The following is a 19,100-nucleotide window of genomic DNA, read 5'->3' on the forward strand; positions in this document are numbered from 1 at the left end:
GCCGTGGCGCACTAACCCCTTCGGGCTATGTTCAAGCCGCCAACCCCAGTCCTCTCCCTGAGCTCCGACCGAAACCGAAACCGAGCCTCAGCTCGCAGCCCCGCCCGCCCCCGGCGGGTGAGCACACGAGCCTCTCGGGCTGGTGAGCGCCGGTCGGCGCCGATCCTCTGTGCGGGAATCTCTCCGCTTTGCCCTCCGCGCCCCTGTTGCTGTGCTGTCCTCCGCGGCTCCGAAGCTCCCCGCTCCGCCTCCCGCAATCTCTGCCCGCGAAGGGGCTCCTAGTGTGTGGAGACCTTTCCTCCTTCACGGCTCCCTCCCACTGGTGCAGGTACCGTCCTTATCCTTTTGTCTCTGTTTATTCTTTTTTCTCTTGCCCTACCCAGGTACGTGGGGAGTTTCTTGCCTTTTGGGAGGTCTGAGGTCTCCTGCCAGCGTTCAGTAGGTGTTCTGTAGGAGTTGCTCCACGTGTAGATGTATTTCTGGTGTATCTGGGGGGGTGGGTCCCTCGTGCTGGGCGAAGTTGGACTGCAAGAGACACAGATGAGTTTCCCTTTGATTCTCCTTCTTGCCTCTTCCTTTTTTCCTTTGTGCTTCATCTAAGTTCACTTGCTCACAGGATACTGCACGAAGAGGCCTCACACCCGGCACTTCAGACCAGAGTTGCCAGCGCGAAACGGCTGTGCCGGCGCCTCAGTTTGTGACCGACTGCAGAAGCGCTGCGCACCACACTGCGATTCAAGATGGTGGCGGCGGCGGCAGCGAGTCGCGTGCCGCAAAGTGGTTCTTGATTGTGGCTGCACATTATAATCACCGGGGTGCTTTAGAAAAAAATTCCAACTTCAGCCTCCACCCAGGGCTGTTAAATCAGACTCTTGAGGGATAGGTATTTCTTAAAGCTCCTTTATGCATTTCTGATGTACAGTCAAGGTTGGTAGCTAGTGCTCTAAGACTAATTTTGAAGGTTATTGCTAAAAGGGTCTGAACTGTGGTTTTGGAAGCCAACTAAGGAAAATAAAGAAACAGAGGTGGGAGATGTTATAAAAGACAAATCAGTACAATTTTGTGGCTTTTAAAAAATGAGATAGTGGAGGAAGGGGGTCAAAAGAGTTGAGATTTCAAGCTGAGGCTTGGGGCAGGGAGATGTAAGGACTTTAATAAATGGTTCCAAGGGACATAAGAAATTAAGATACACAGTTGATCAACGGAGCAAAGGTAAATGTTATCTTACACGCAAATGCTGTGGCCAAATCCAAGTTGAGAATTCTCAATTAATAACATTAAAAAATAAAGCTACACAGTTCTTTTTAAGGGTAATATTGTATGTATTTGTGTGTAATTTATTTGTTGCAATGCCAGGAAAAAAACTGAATTAACATTACTAATGGATTTGTTGGGACAGTATGTCAAGGTCATTGCTCAAGGTTGCTGGAGAAGAACCATAGGGATCCAAAGCAAATACCTTCCTGGTTAACCCAGTAGGAATGTTTCAATCCTGCGTCAGTTTGGTTTCTGCAGAGCCTTAGCTGGGTCTCGAGCCTTTATAAATGATGATTTAGCACCACCGTGAGGCTGCATCCAGTCAGTGCGTCTCGTTTTTGCCTTCTGAAATGTATATGGAAGGTGCAGTTTTTTGTTTGCAGTTTTAAGCATTAAGATGAAAATAGTTCTTTGTTATTTTCTTGGTGTGAAAAAGCTATGATGAAATTACATTTTGTTGTGTCAAGATGATGAAAGTTCCTAACTGCATTTGACAGCAAATATTTCTATGATGATGAAAATCAAAAGAGGAACAAACTCAGTGTTGTATTTTTAAATTCAACTAAAATTATTATTAGGATATTAGTGAATTCTTCTTTATCCTTAAGCCTAAAGTAATGACTCTGTATTAGCCGTAGGATGTTTTAGAAAGGTAGCAATTAAAAAAACAAACAAAACCTTGACATATATTGCCTACTTATAACATGTCAGGCAAGACGCTAAGAGTTTTATTCATTTAACACATTTAATTCTCAAGAAAAAAAATCCTTCTTTGATGAAGACACTTTTATTATATCCTCATTTTACCAAAGAGGACAGAGATATTATACATAGAGAAGTTAGTAATTTACTTAAGGGTGCAAGACTTAAAAGCAGGAACTTTGGGCTCAATTCACAGCCCCCTACTGTTTAATTATGAAAACTTGAATAAGTTCCTGAAAGTTTACTGTTTAAATCTCCTAGTCTTTAAAATGGGATATTAATTATGTTTGTTACGCCATTGCACAGATTATTGTGTGAAATTACAAAGAGCAACAGTTCATTGTCAACTCTAAAGGCTACATAAATACTAGTCTTATCATTATTGTGACTTTTCCTATGAATTCAGGGAATAGCATCAACAATAATAGAAAGAACTAGAATAAGAATCTTAATTCTGCCCCTATGTAGCATTGTGACCTTGGAAACTTAACTCCCAAGGCTCAGTTTCGAAAAATAAACGTTAGTAAAGAAATTGAATTGGCTGACCTCTTAAGATACCTCTCAGTTCTGAAATTTTATAAGAGCCTAAGAGGCATAGCTAAGAGATGCAGCCAGTTCTCTGCAAAATATTCACTGGAATACATCACTTCAACATGGAATTTCTTTCTGTTCCATGGAATTCTGGGTGAATCTCCCTTAGAAGACCGTAATGGTAAGTGAGTGTGAGGCTATGGCATTAGTGAGCCTGGAGGTATGCAACTATTCATGCTGCATTCCCAGCACTGTAATGTGAGAAGAACCAGACATCCTAGAGGAATTTGGGGCCTGGCTAGTGTTTGCTAGATGCCAAGAGACCAGGGACAATGGTGAACAGCAAACAAGTGAGTAACCCAGTAAGAATTAGATATGGATTAGCCCGAATTTATAGCAAGTAAGGTCAGCTAAATGGAGCAGATTGGAAACATTCATCTTGGCAGATTTGCCGTTGTGGTGTCCTAAAATTAACTGTCAGCACTGCTGTTTGTGCTCTGTTCTGACAATATGGGGGCAGATCATTCCAAGAGTGTGGGTTCTGTGTCCGGCTCACTCATGATGTCAGATCATGTCTGAGGCTCTTGATCTCATTCTATAAAGATGATTGGCCTGAGATTTGCATGGTGAATAAGCAACTTTACCCAGGAAAGGTGCTGCCTGTATGCTGAGGCCCAGATGCTTTCCATCTGTCAGGTAGATGAGTTTCTGTGTATTATCACCTATGTTATCTTGAGCAAGTGACTTGATCTCTCTTGCCCCAGTTTCCTCCCTTGCAAAATAGGGTTAAAAGTGTATCTCTCACATAGAGTTTTTTTTTTTTTTTTTTGGACCATTAAATGTGTTAAAATGTGTAAAGAGCTCAGAATAGTACCTGGCATGTAGTAAGCATTCAATAAATGTTAGCTCTTGTGGTTGTTATTGTTGTTATTATTACTATTATGGGAGGGGAGGGGTGAGTCCTCAGCAGCTCTTTGTATGTAGATGGCTCTGGCCTTTTGGGATCAAATGCTACCACCCTATTTTCTCCTCCTACCTCCAGGCATCTTGGTCATTATGAAGCTTCAACCTCCTACTCACCCCCAACCCACAGTGGTTAAGGCCGCCTGTCCTCCTTCCTGGGACCTGTGATAGTCGCCCTAGACTCCTGCACCCCTCTTCCCTGTGAGACTCTGGGCCTTCTGCCTTGACAGATGATTCTTATGTTGTGTTAGAGATAATTCTCCTCTAACTGGCCCAATAATTTTAGTAAATGCACTCATCTGACATCTTAGAAAGTTTATGTAGGGGAATTTATGCTATGAATGTGTGTTCAGATAAACACAAACAACCTTCTAGTTTATAATATTGTTACACAACAACTTATAAATAATATGTACTTATTTATGTATAATTTGTATTTATACATATTTATAATATGTATTTATAATTATGTACTTATAAATAGTAGTTCCCACAGCGCTCTAACCAGAGGAATCTCATTACAACGTATTATGGGAAGAAAAAGGAAGGGACTACAATAAGTTTACAATTGCCCCTGAGACCCCTGACTGCTAAAGATGGAAAAATTAAGCAAGTGTGTTGAAAAGGTAGCACTAGGTTGGGATCATTTGCTGGGAGAGGAGCATTGAAGCTGCGTCTTGAAGGATAGATACGGTGAGAGGAGTAGAAGACATTGGGAAGGTATGTGGAAGTCACCAAAGATCAGTTCCCTGTGTAACTAAAAGAGAACAGGTAAATCATCTGAACATCTCTGGCTTTGAAGGAGGCTCTATATGCACGAACCACAGATGGTAACAGTAAGAAAGGCATGAGAAATTGTCCAACTTAATTCCCTCATTTTACAGCTAGAACATGCCTCTCTCAGGAGTGCTTCCTATTAGCACATCCTATTTTCTGGTTATACCAGATTTTGCAAGCTCGTCACAAAGGGGCAGCAAGTACTTTTTTTTTTTTTTTTTTTTCCAAGATTGTCCAACTTAATTCCCTCATTTTACAGCTAGAACATGCCTCTCTCAGGAGTGCTTCCTATTAGCACATCCTATTTTCTGGTTATACCAGATTTTGCAAGCTCGTCACAAAGGGGCAGCAAGTACTTTTTTTTTTTTTTTTTTCCCAAGATCAACATGAATATGTTCCTAGTGCCCCTCAGCTGTTGGCTTTTTATTTTTGTTGCCCTGATGGACTTTGAAGCAGATTTCCCTTCTCTGAATTTGTTGTATGTTTCACAGTTTAATTTAGGGACACAGCCGGTGTCGAGAACCACTGAGACAGACCCAGAATGAGGGACTGGGGTGAATAAAATTGAGTGCATTGCGCTGTGGGGCCTTGATCTGTAGAATACACAGCGGATATGCCCCTACACACTGTTCCTAGGTTCTCTCCATGCCCATGGTCTCCAGTACCACCTGTATGTTGCTTTCTCCAACCTAGATCTTGCTCCACACCTCAGAAGCCAAACTCATGCTATCTAATACCATGTTTATCATATACCTGCAAATTACTTCTTCCTTCTGAATATCTTATTGCTTCTTTCAGAGAATAGTACCTCCAACGAAAATTGAAAGCTGGCAGTCATCTCAGATTGTAACAAATTTCTCAAATTTTTGAATCCATCACATTCAACTGGTCCTGTCCATTTTAACTTCTGTCTCTCTGCGCAGTCTTGCATGTTCCCTCCATGTCCACTGCTGCTACTCAGTCTAGCCCTCATCGACTTTTTCATGGAGTAGTGTAGCAGCCTTTTTACTGGCTTTTCTGATCTCAGCCTAACACCTGGCAATCCACTCTCCACACTGCAGTCAGAGCAAGTCTTCTGAGATGCTAATCAGATTCTCCCTCTCTTCTGCTTCAGACCTGCAGTGACCACCCCCATCCTTCTTAGGATAAAGTCCTAATTCTGGAGCGAGGTGTATGTGCCTGGCTCTTGGCCAGACTCTCCAACCTCATTTCTCAGTTTCCCCTATTTTGCCTCCAGAGCGTTAGCCGTCAGCTACTTAGATTTCTCAGAATGAACTGTTCTCTACTGGATTTTATCTGCCAAGAATGTTCTCTGTTCCTCTCAGTGCCCTCTATTCTTTGTCAGCTGGTCCAATGCCACCGAATCTAGATACTATACCCAATTAGGTAAACCAACAGTACTCTGGAATTTTACATTATTCTTTAAAAAACTCTAATTCTGTCCTTTTTTTTGAACTCTAGAAATTTTGTTCAAAAGATGTCCACGAAAACTTTAAAGTGAACAATTAGAGTTCTATACTTAAGGACCCAGCACCTGAGTTCTTTTGGCTCAGCTACCAACTGGCTGCCTGTTACCAATCAAGTAGTTAACCTTTCTGAGTCTCGGTTTCCTCACCTGTAAAATGGGGGCATTGAACTAGATGGGATGTAAGGGCCTTTTGAAGATCAGGTCTGTGCTTCTAATCTGCATGGGAATGCTTCTCCTTTTCAAGCAGATGTATTTAGTAAATGCTGTTTTCTATCTTCTTGGCTCCAATGATAGTGCAGTGGCTGAGTTGTTACCCTTTACTGACTCACTGCCCTGAACTTCGCTGGTAGGAAGTTGGTTATTTTCTTGCTCATTCAATGTGATAAACTCTCCGCATTGAGTTCCATTTTTTTCTAGAAGTATAACTTTGTTATTACTGAAGAACTGTATGTCCCCTAGAGAAAATTTAGAATATTTAGATAAATAAGACTCAACAATTACAAGTAATCTTTTTAATAATTTTAGTATCTACAAACACTTCCATCTTGCTACATGCATTCTTGTTCCAGTTATTAGATTTACAAGGAGGTTTTACTAATCAGGAAGGTATTTATATCTAAACACAAGATTATAACAACATTTCAGCTCTGTACTTCAGTGTCAAGGAGACAGCCCTTTTCATTAAAACTGTGTGGACATGTGAGGAAATGTTGTTTGTTGAAAGTGATTGATTAGCTCCAACAGTCAATTGTTGGGGGGGACTTTGAGCTATAGAAAAAAGAGAGAAGGAATGAAGAGGAGAGGAGACGAAGGGAGGGGAGTGAAAGAAAGGAGAGAGGAGCGAAGAACAAGGGAGTGAAGGGACTGGGGGAGAGGAAAGAGAAGGAAAAGGCAAAAGAGAACGGTAGTCAAGAAAGAAAGGAGAAAAGGAAGCTGGGAAAGAGCGCAGGGTAGGGAGAATTTTACCTAAAACACAGGCGGCCGTGATGGGAACGCTGAAGTCGTGTGGCACAGGCTGGGCTTCTCACAGGGGCTTGGGAAGTAAGAATGGACAACAGTGGCTGTTTCTGTGCTTTGTTTTTGTCCGTGAACCTCAGGGTGAGTCTGCTTAGAAGGACGGTGTGGTGTAGCAGTTCAGGGCTTGAGCCCTGGAGCAAAACTACTTAAGAGCTATTTAATGGCTTTATGACCTTGAATAAATGGTATAACTCTTCTATGCTTCAGCCTCTTCCTCTGTACAGTAGAGAAATTTGTGAAGATTAAAGGACTACATAAATTATCAGAAGAATAGTTGGTAGATAGTCAGCACCCAGATGTTTAGTACTGTTATATAATACTGAATAGAAAATACCTATAAGTGAACTATTAAATGATCATAATCCTAAACTCTAAAGTGTGAGCATCTTAGGTCCTTGTTTGGGATTTAGAGGCAGATAAAGATGATCTGATATGCTCATCCAGTGCCTCTGGAGGATTGGGGGTGCTTGAAACAAAGTCTTACACAGAGCCAGTGAGCAAAGCTATGTGGGAGACTCCCCAGCTTCACTGCTGACAACCGTGAAGTATTTGAGCTTGTCTGTGCTTCAGTTTTCTCCTCTGTAAAACGGAGAGTGTGGGAATCTTACAGCATAGAGTAGTTGTAAGTATAAAATAAGTGCCTGGCATATCATTGGTGCTCAGTTAATATTACTATTACTTCCAGTTTATTCCCAATTCTTTTATTCATTCCTATTTTTATTAGACTTTGATGATATGCATTCCAAACTTGTTTTCCCCTTAAAATTGTCGATTATTTCTTCTTAGAAATCAATAGGGAGCAACTGAAGTCAAAGCCTCTGGATTTGCTGGAGGAAACCCTTTCCCATTATGAGAGTCAGGGATCTTTCTGGGCTCTTCTTTTCCCAGTTGAAACCACTGTCATTAGTGTTTGACGAAATTGGAGATTCAGCCCAATTTATCCCTTCCACATGATACGGAGTTCAGAAAAGAACTTCCTACCTGGTCAGTTTTAGATAATACCATTCGATGCCCTTTTTATTCTCTCTTTCCAACTGACAGCCTTTATTCTGGGATAATTTTATCAGAAATATTTTAAAATTCTAAAGACATTCCATTCAACCTTTAGAAGAGAAGCTAAATATTTCATAAAACATTTCAGTATTTGAGTTTTCTTGTGGCAACAGAGGTAAAACTGCCTTAAACCATTTCATTTTCTCTTCAGTCTTTCTTCTAAGAGTACACACCATACCCTCCCTTCTGTCAATTACTTGTACTGCGTTGCATTTTATAGGTAAGGATGTGGGTAAATGTGTGAGTTGGTTGAGTCCAAAGTACCACTTTTAACTCGCTTTGATTTTATCTTGAGCCTCTGTGTCTTGGTGGCACATTAAGTACATTGATATGTGGTTAGGAAAGGTAAATTACATTTGAGTGCTATTGTGTAAAAAGCTTAATTAGTCATTTCATATAGGAATTAGGTGTATAAGAATTAAGCAAAAATGGAAGATTAAATATATATGTTGGTAGATGTACATATAAAATCTCAATGCATAAGTTTGCTTCTAAGGGGAGTTCTAATTTTACCAGCTGTCAGAGCCTAAATTAAGCTTCCTTGTGGGTAGGGTAAGAGGATTGTGATTACTCATTGGTAACCATTACTAATGTAAAGACTGGCTCCAAAGCATGTGTCCTGTTTTGAAAAATTAAGCCAGATTATTCTTAAACTTGTAGTTGTTTAATAGAGAAATGTGATCCCCTTCGGACTTGCTGGTGGAATAAGGAGGTAGGGAAATCTTTGCTAACCTGCAGGTTCAGATGCTGCCCCTGCCACATCGCCTCATGTGATGATCTGAGACAGAAGTCATGACTCCCTCCTCTGCACCCCCAGAGTGGTTGGTGCCACCTCTCATATTGTGGCTGTGAGAAGACTTTTCTTTCCATCTTTCCTGGACACCTAGTAGAGTGCTGTATGCTTAGTGAATAACCAAAAGTTTTGAGTTTATGACATAAAAGATCAAATTGGAACCTGTTAATTAGGAATGGTTTTTAAAAATCATTTATCAAGCCAGGCTTTAAAATATAATTTCTCTTGAAATCCTCACATAAACCCCAAATGGATATCCCTGTCCCTGTCTTATAGATGAAGAAACTGAAGTTCAGAGACATCAAGTAGCTCATTTAGTTTATACTGTTAGTAAGAGGTGGATGGAGCCTGGAATCAAATTCAGCTTCGTCTGGTTGTAGCAGCTATTCTCTTTATCATTATCCACACTGGTTGATGATAAGCATGCTTTTTTCTCTTTTACTATACCCTCTCCTGCTGCCACAATTAATCCTCATTTAAGTGTCTTTCAAGTTCTAATTTCTGCCAGGGACTTAGACAAATTGTTAGATCAGCTGGCCCAACTAGATCATTTGAGTCTCATAAAGACCCTGTGAGGTGGGCACTACTGTCACCCCATTTTACAGATGAGAAGACTGAGGCCCTGAGAAGTAAGGAGACATACCCAATGCCATGTGCCCAATACCTGGCACATAGTGAATGTTGTATGAGGATTACTTATTGTTTCAGCTAGCATTATTCAGATGAGGTCATTCACTGAATCCTTTAATCTTGGAATACTAAGAAAGGGGTAAATACTTTTTTTGAATGGTTTAAAAAATTCAACAGCAGAGGCTGCCCTTTTTTATTTTCAAAAATACAGTGAAAATAGTTCACTTCCTGATGGTTTTCAGCAGGTCCCTCTCTGAAGGCAGCTGACTTGATCTGGACTAGGTCAGATTGCACACTTGATTTCTCTGTCCACTGAGAAATGTACATCCTTCTGGGGGTGAACACACACATGTTCACACACACATCTAAACAACAAACACTGAGAGGACATTAGCAGTTGAGCCCATTGGCTAAACTATCTCCTGAGAACCAGGGGCCATCTCCTCTGTGATTAAACTGAGTCAGACTCATCTGTAGTTAAGACACTGTTAGAATGGGCTCGCTTAAGCATGTAACTGCCTTAAAGTTTTGGTTTAAATTTTCTATAAATTAGAAATGAAATTTACAGTGATTTTTGCTTGCTTTAAAAAAAAAGTTTTTTGTTGTGTCTAACCTCATCACCCATCCCCTTTCAGAAAAATTAACAGAAAACAGTGAATGTGAAGGGGGAAGGACTTAGAACGTAGAGAGTTTTATCTCAGCAGTAAGAATGTGGGAGTGGCAAGAAATGTTTCTTCACTCTCATCTGGGTCAGATAATTGTCTCTAGGAGCACTGTTTCTAGAGGGCACCATGGTACCCTGAGAGGACTAGACTTCGGAATAAGATATGGGTTCAGATCCCAACCCTGCCAGTGGGCTAGTCACCTTCTTTGACCCTCAGTTTTCTCATCTGTAAAATGACCATAATCAGCACCACTTCACAGAATTGTGTTGACAAGTTTCTACTTCCTGTTGTATACTTCCCCTTTTAGAGAAATAGTTTTCAATTTCAATTTGTTCTAAAAATCATGTAATTTTATAAAAAATTACCCCTGGGCTTTTAACTCCATAAGGCGGGGACCATGTCTTGTTTCCTACTATGTCACTGTTTCCTGGTCCCATGTCTGATACAAGGAAGGCCCTCCTTCTTGTCCCAGCTGCACATAACAGCTTTGTCAAAGGGCAACAGTAATCACCCACACAGTTTCTAGTTAACCAGACTAGGTTTGTCCTAGAAGATAAATAGTTAGGAAAATAAAAGAAATAATGAGTATTCTTCTTTAAATTGAAGCATAGTTGATTGACAACATTGTGTTAGTTTCAGGTGTACAACAAAGTGATTCAGATACATATATATATTTTTTCAGATTATTTTCCATTATAGGATATTACAGGATATTGAATATAGTTCCCTGTGCTATACAGTAAATCCTTATTGTTTATTTTATATATGGTAGTGTGCATCTGTTAATCCTGTACTCCTAAGTTATCCCTCCCCCACAATTTATGCCTCCCCCCTTTCCCCCTTTGGTAACTATAAGTTTGTTCCCTGTGTCTGTGAATTTGTTTCTGTTTTGTACATAGATTCATTTGTGCTATTTTTTAGATTCCATATATGTGATATCATATTTGTCCTTGTCTGGTTTACTTCACTTACTATGATTATCTCTAGGTCCATCCATGTTGCTGCAAATGGCAATATTTCATTCTTTTTCGTGGCTGAGTAATATTCCATTGTGTGTGTGTGTGTGTGTGTGTGTGTGTGTGTGTATGTATATGTATACCACTTCCTTATCCATTCATCTGTCATTGGACACTTAGGTTGCTTCCATGTCTTTGTAAATAATGCTGCTATGAACATTGGGGTGCATACATCTTTTCGAATTAGTTATCTTTTTTTTTTTTTTTTTTTTTGGATATATGCCCAGGAGTGGGATTGCTGGATCATATTGGTATTTTTTAGCTCTTTTTTTAGTTTTTAAAGGAACCTCCCTACTGTTTTCCATAATGGCTGCACCAGTTTACATTCCCACCGATAGCGCAGGAGGGTTCAGTAATGGGTACTTAACCTGTTATGAGAGTGTAGCTGTTTGCAAGACTAACTTTATATTTTCCTTGCAAATATAATCTTCAAATGTATGTTAACCAGCTGAGGGCTCTAGCAAATTATTTTTCACAAACCTGAAAGTGTACCTTTACATACACTTGCACTGTGCTTCTTAGTCTTTAAAGAGATCGATGCTTTAGAAAGTTTAAGAGTAAGATTCTTTAAAAGCACCTCATTAAGGAACTTTCAAAATGCAAATGATTTGATTCCTCCAGCAAATGATTTGGAAGTGGGAAGTGTGCTGTCAATTGATGGTAGTAACAGGCTAACGGCTGTTCCATTTTCTCCCAAGTTGGATGACCAAGGTTTCTTCCAGGGGTTGAATCCTGGCTTGGCTCCAATCATCAGGCTCTCAGAACATGTATCAAATATGAGTATGGCAAGGGGCCCACCGAGGAGGAAACAATTAAGGGGGTAGCCCAAGAGGACTGGGACCTGTGGACTGGTCACCCTCAGTGTGCCCCTGGAGAGCTCTGCAGGGAGTCAGAGAAAGGTAATGGAAGAGGGGCAAAAAGGGACAAGAAGGACACCAGTGGTAGAAAGTGATAGGAGAGAGACTGAACAGATGAGATATAGGAGTCTGAATGACGAAGGCTAAAATGTGGCCTTTCAAAGGTTTGTAATTCAGCCTGTAGCAGTGAGTCGAACGTGTGTAAAATGTGCTTTTTATGTAGTGCGGCACTGGATTGTGCCGTGAAGAAAATGTGATTTTTATAGTTGTCTTTGACTCTCCAGGTAAGTACATGCGAACTTAGAATATTAGAGAAACAAACAGACAGGTCAAATACTAAAAATAGAAACAAATTTGGGTATAGACAGAATTCTGATATGGACAGAGTACATTTCACAGGAAAATCCGGGAGCGTGTCCCAACTCTTTATTGCTTGTAAAACTTTTCCTAATGATTAAAATTACCTGAATTCAGCAGGCCAGTGCTTAGACATGCTTTATGTTCAGCTGAAATTCTTACTTCAGTGATATTTATCATTTTATTCCCAGTTAATGTCCAGCAGTGTGCTTTACACAGAGTAGGTGCTTAATAAATATTTGTTAAAAGAATGAATGAGTGACCAATATATCTCTTGTACTAGGATTTGATTTATATTACAAAATAAGTAAAATTTTGTATTTTTTTCTCATTTTCCTATGTTGTTACTTATGTCAGCCTCATTTTCCTTCATTCACACCACAAAGCCTTTAGCAGAGCTTCTGAAAATGAGCATCAAATATTCATTGTCCGCATCCAAATGTGAATTCTCCTGCACATTGCATAGTTCGGTATATAGAGTGGAGACTACTTGGTTTCTCTAAGAATAACCGTCTCATGATATGGGGATAGTAGTCAGTACACTGTCCACTACACAGAACACTGGTGACAGTACACACAGAAAGGGGCTGGGAGAGGTGGAGAAATAGCAGGTGACAAAGGTATCAAGAATCGGATGGACTACTGTTTCATTTGCTTTCATGATTTCTGTTTATATTTTTGTGGCTACACATGTAAGCAGGAGGGGAGGTGGAAAGCTAAGATTCCCCTGATAGGGAGGAGTGTTTAGCTTTTTATTACAAGTTAACTCACAAGTTGAGCATTAAAATATTAATCAAAATTAATCAAAAGGTAAATCTGAAAAATGGGTTAAGTTCAATAGGGAAATAGCTCTCAAGCCATCTCTATGAGTTCAAATGTAGAAGCCTGTCCTTTCCCCTTTCGACCTGCAGGTGGTGCTGTTTACCCAGCCATGGCAAGCAGGTTCCCAGCCCCCGTTTCCTTCCCCTAAGGTTCACAGCTGGGCTTTCATTTTTTCAAAATATTTTCAGTTTCCACAGATGTGTTCTTTTAAATGGTCAATAAATTTTTATAACCACTATTTGAAAACTTGCAAGATTGTTGTGAATTGTGCTTCTTAACCAAGAATATTTTTTTATGTCCAGGACACCCCCAGAGTTAGGCGTTTACATTTGTTCATTGGTCCTCTACCTTTCCTTGCTTCTTAGAACCCAGATTCAGTCACAGACATTTGGGCTGTTAGTAGAACTCATCACTCATCCAAGTCCCTTTAAACACTTTTGTAATTTAAAAATAGATTTCTCGTTCAGTTAAGGCACCTCAACTCCATGGGATTCTGAGTAAAGAACACCATCTTTATAGGAGTACTTTTATCCCCCAAAGCCAATGAGTGTTCCTAGCAGACCTGACCTGATTTTTTGGTGAGGGGGCGCTTGCCAGACACCCAGAAATGTCTTGATGATTTGAAGTCACCTTTCCAATGACACCCTGCAGTCCAATCCAAATTCCTCAAAAAAAAGTGTTCCTAGGAAAAAACTAAGAGGGAGTCATGGGCAGTTTCTTTCCATTTTAATAGATTTCAGTGGCAAGAATGGTGGGAATTTTGTTGTACGACGTGGAAATAGGATGGGAGTGCAATGGTATCAATTTTACCATCGACAAGGTTTGGAATTTTTAAGATTGGCTTTAAAAAATAACCAGTTAACATGCTTTTCTTGTCCTTTTTTCCTCTTTTTTGTCACAAGGGGTTTGTAAACAAGCTGGATGAATTTATTCAATGGTTAAACGAAGCCATGGAAACCACTGAGAATTGGACACCTCCCAAAGCAGAGACGGATGGCCTTAAACTGTACCTGGAGACGCACTTGGTAGGCAAGATTGTGCTGCTCTTGCTGTTAGTTAGGGAAGGATTTTAATGTGCTACTTGTTTGTTTATGGGGAATATCAGTTTTACTTATCAGAAGTCATTATATGCTAATAAACCAAGTTTTAATGGGGTAAACTGCAGAAGCTGAAAATTTACAGGCATTTCAAGTAATACTATGAAATCTAAATCCTCCATATTTCAAGCTATTTTTTCAAAACTTTTTCCAGAAAGGTAAGTAATTATTTAAAAATATACCTTAGAAAATTTGACTAGACCTTTGCTCTCTAAAGTGACAATTGAAGGTTTTCCTCTTCTTAAAAAGAAAAAATGAAAGAGGTAATTTTGATGACCATTCTAAGTTTTCTAGAATTCTTGTAAAATTAATGAACCTCTCATTATCAAGAGAGTCTACTTTATCTGTTCTACATTGGGTTATTTTAATAAAATATTTAAAACGATGATCTCCATCATTTTTGCTGCTATGTGGGTTTTTCAGCATATAATTAATACAACTGTCATTACACTGGTCCCTGTGCACAGGGAAATCCATGGAGAGGAAGTAGAAAACACTTGGTTGAATATGCTTCTGAATATGTTAGAAGCAAGAATTATAGACTGGGGGACATTTGATGAACCTCATGAGGTTTTTACTGAATGCTTCAAATGGCCGATATCAATTATGAAGGGGTGGAAACCAAGTAGTGGAGTGTGATAAAGCATGAAGAAAAAGCACGTTGTCATAGGAAATGAAAATTCAAGCTTTAAGGATCTCATCTTTATTCCTTTCACTGATAGCATAAAATCGACAAAGGCAATGAACACGAATCCTTGGGTACCCAACTGTGGGGCTGATTTTCTGCCCCTCTTACATACTCAGAATTTGGATTGAGTAAACAGTGTGTGGGAGTCCTGCATGTATGTTAGTTCACAGGGTTCCAGAACGGTTCCCTGTGATATTAAATGAGAGAAGGAGAGAGAGGGAGAAGAGAGAGAGGATGTTTTAGTTTTTTGCTGTTTGTGTTTTGCAGTGTATTTTATATCATTGCAAGAAAAACAGCCTCAAAATCCTGTTGCTGCATGCAGATAGTCTTGTGAAAGATAAAAAAAAAAAATCACAAAACTGGTAGAGGATGCTTCTGTTTTTAGAGACCTGGGTTGATGGTGTGTAAAAATGCCAGTGACCCTAACCACCTCTCTTGTACATGGGTTTTTAAATACTGCCCTTAATATCCAATTCCCTGTTGAGTAGAGCCTTGATTTTTTTTTTTTTTTTTTTTTTTGTAAAGAGGGCATTTCATAATAGCAAGATAAAGATATTCAGTGCTTTATAAAGTAAATTGTATTAATTAGAATGTCAACTTTTCACTGGCATTGTTCTGACAGAAATTCTAATCTGTGTTTAAACAGGAGTATATGAACTTTATTTCACATTAAGTGTGCTGTCTTAATTTCTCTTGATTTAATATTTTATGGAAAACACACATTTTGTTTTTGAGGTCCCAGAGGGCATGGGGACACAAAGGGCACTTTAACGCTAGACTATTTATTGAAATGAAAGCCAGGCTAGGAGAATATGAACCAAGGTCTCTCCTCTCTTTAGGAGTTGAGTGACACAACCTCTTTGTAACCAACGTGCACTCCTGGTCTCAAATCCGTACTACACAATTCTTTACTTAGCATCCCTGTGTTGGCCTCTGTCTCATTCTAGCCCAACACTATCCATTAGAACTTTCTGTGATGATGGAATATTCTATATTGCACATCCAATGTGCAATAACTAACCACACCTATCTACTGAGCACTTGAAATGTGGCTACAGCAACTGAGGAAATGAATTTCTAACTCTCATTAACTTACGTTTGCATTTAAATTGCCACATGTGGCTTGTGATGACTGTATTCTAGTCCTGTAAATTGTGGAACTCTTTACAGACGTAATGAATGGCAAGTATCCAGTACCTGCCTCATAATGGCATTCTCGTCCAAAATGTGAAAATCATTATCCCCTTTGCTGTGGATCTCTACCTCAGATCCACAACAAACAGCCCTTCTTAAAATGTTTATCTCTTAAAGAATAACCTTGTTCCTGCCTAATGGTCAACATTTTCTTGAATGAATTTTCTCCAGCATCATGTCTGTATTAGTTGGGCTAGAGATAACATGGGAACATCTTTACCTCTGCTTTGTGAATAGTGAGGGACTGTAATCTCCAGATTTGTTCACTGTTGTTAACTCACAATCTCAGGGGCTGAAATTATGAACAATACTGTTTAACAGTTACTGAAGACCTACTGAGTGTGGATTGCCATTGAATGATACTTAAAGACAGTTATTGAGTCACTGTTTTACTGCATGCTGTGTCTGCTAGTCTAGATACAGCCTGTTGTTTAAACATCTTTCAAACAAACTCTGAGTTACTGTCTATCTGAGCACAATGTCTATCTACATATCTCCTGAGCAATATTGTCATTTATAGTTTTTATTGTATTTCCTTACTGTGGTGCTGAGTTAATATTAAGTTATTCTTCTCAAAAGAAGGCAAAAAATATCTACCTTTCCATAAAGAAAGTATACAAGTAAGTCTAGAGATTTATATTTCTTAGTTCACACTGTATAAGTCATTACTGCTCCTTAATGAGTGGGCAAGAGGTATTTATTTGCAAGATTATCTAGTATGTAGACTTAGCTACATGAGTTTCATTAAACATTTCTATAGAGTCTATAATTTAAACATTAAACCAACAGATGTACAAGCCTCTGAGTCTGGTGTCTCCCCTGAGTTAATAATGTGTTAGAATAGTTGGCACCCTGCAATATTTATTATAAACAAAAGCAAATAAACAATAACAAAAGTTGTACATTTATATTTTGATACTTAATTCAGTTCTTTTCCATAACAGTAACCAAGGGTTTTCACTAACACAAATCAATTAAACCTTCACAATACCTTTATGAGAGATATGAAGGAGCTTTATTCTAACTGTAAGAAATACTGTGAAATTGCGATGATACATCAATGATTTTCCATGATAATTAATCATCTGCTTGCAACCTGGCTGCTCCTTCAAAAATACAATTCCTATCTTTTTAGAAAATGACATTTGCGGGAAAATGTTTGAATTTTGCAAGTATTGAGCATATTGAACATTGCTCTTTGAAAAGCACTTTTAAAATAGCATTGTATACATATGTTCTTGAATGGATTCCCTTCTTCACCTCTGTCCACTTTTTTAACAGCTTCATTGAGGTATGATTGGCATGCTAAATTGTATATACCTCATGTAAACAATTTTTCAAGTTTTGACAAATTGACAAATGTATGCACCCATGAAACCGTCACCACAGTCAAGGTGGTAAACATATCCATCACCTCCAAAAGCCTCTTCATGACCCTTTGTAATTGCTCCCTCCCTTCCCTCTCAGCCTTTCCTTCCTAAGTAATCAAGGGTCTACTTTCTGCCACTGTTAGATTGTACTTTCTAGAATTTTGCATAAATGGAATCAAACAACATGTTCTCTTTCTCTCTCTTTTTTTGGTCTGATTTCTTTCACCCAGCATACTTATTTTGATGTTGTACGTTCCAATTGCTCATTCATCTTTATTGCTGAATAGTATTCCATTGCATAGTTATAACACAATTTGTTTACCCATTCAACTGATGGTGGACACTAAGGTTGTTTCCCTCACCACCGTTTTTATTGGCTAAAGAAGCAAAAGTCACCAAAAATTACATGTAAGTAGAAGCATCATAAATAGTTCTTCGCGGACTATTTAGATTTTTTTCCTTTGAAAGAATTTATATTATCTTCAGAGTTAGACTGCTGAAGAGTAAAGCAGCAGAGCATGACAGCAACTTCTCCCTCAAGAGATTACGTTTCATGTCCGTTTGCTTCCGAAAAGATAACTGTCATCTCCCAAATAGTTTTTATCCGTGCCTAATTCACAAAATGGTACCACATCATATGCAATCAATTGCAGGAAAACAAAGCAGAAGTTTTTTTTTTTTAATCTGTAGCCAATCAGAGTATCTAGTAGGAGAAAGCAAAGTCAAACTGACACCAGACATCTGTGTGATAATTAGGAAAAAGAGCCAAGCATAAAGGCCTGGCTTAAACTTGGGAGATACATTTGCATAGGTAGCACCATGTCATGTTGGGCAAACATTAACCAACCACACAGAAATAGCCTTGGAAAAGCAACATTCTTAATTCAATTTGATAAATGAGAAAACATGGGGGAAATGGTGATGATGAGTTCATATATGTTAAGCACCTGCGAGTGCCAGGCAGTTGTTTATGTGTTAGGAATACATGATGAATGAGCTTTGCTTCTTCTAGGGATTTGCAATCTAAGGGAGATGACCATAGATTAAATGTAGTCATCTGTGGACCCATAAATGATGAACGTAATATAATTTTGAGCAGTAAACTTCCTGTAGGATAAGCAAAGTACTGTTTGGAGCACAGAGCAAAGTTTTATTGGTTCTTCCTCAGAGTAGGGAAGGCTCAGAGAGGTAATTTGATATAGACCTCACAGGCCATATATGATTTGTTGGATAAAGAGGGGAGGAGAGGAGATGGGAGGAAATCTTATGGGCACGTCAGGGAGGTGGGGTGAGCCATCTGGTGTGGCTAAGGCTAAGTTGTGTCCTGCAGGTTAGGGCTGGGTGATAAGAGATTGAATGTCCTTTCAATGGATTGAACTTTTCTCTGGGGGCAATGGGGACTCATTGAAGGTTTGATTTTATTTTAAAACAGGAGAGTGACGAGAATCAACTGTAAATTCCATGGGGGAGGGGTCAGCTTGCCATAGATTAACTGGATAAGTCCATGGCTTAAATGAGAGAATAACAATGGGCATAATGGAAAATGGATTTGAGTATAACAATCTGCACTTGAAGGGTCTGAAATTTTTTCCTCATTCCTAATGTGTCATTACTCTAAGTACTTATAAAAACAGACTGAATTAAACTAATAATACGACTGGCTAACAAAAGCTCAGTACAGATGTTTCCCTGCCATCTATATTTAGGTATTTATATCATTTTTTTTTAAAATAGCTTTCATTTGTATCATAAGGAAAACAATATACTTCTCACAACGTTTTTAGTCATACCAGAAAATTTCCCAAAATACATTCAGCTGTGTTTCTTTTGCTTGCCCTTCTGT

At 39.1% G+C, this 19,100-nt stretch overlaps 1 protein-coding gene across 1 annotated transcript in view; it reads left to right on the plus strand.

Moving 5' to 3' along the window:
* AKAP6 (A-kinase anchoring protein 6) overlaps positions 1–19,100 on the plus strand; it is a 382,763-nt gene that overhangs the window by 120,321 nt on the left and 243,342 nt on the right. The window contains exon 4 of the mRNA XM_007450167.1: positions 13,811–13,933. Within this exon, the coding sequence (XP_007450229.1) occupies positions 13,811–13,933 (123 nt within the window). The remainder of the gene's footprint in view (positions 1–13,810; positions 13,934–19,100) is intronic.

The sequence above is a fragment of the Lipotes vexillifer genome, unplaced genomic scaffold (assembly GCF_000442215.2).
Source record: "Lipotes vexillifer unplaced genomic scaffold, Lipotes_vexillifer_v1.1 scaffold919, whole genome shotgun sequence".
In the NCBI taxonomy this organism is placed as follows: Eukaryota; Metazoa; Chordata; class Mammalia; order Artiodactyla; family Lipotidae; genus Lipotes; species Lipotes vexillifer.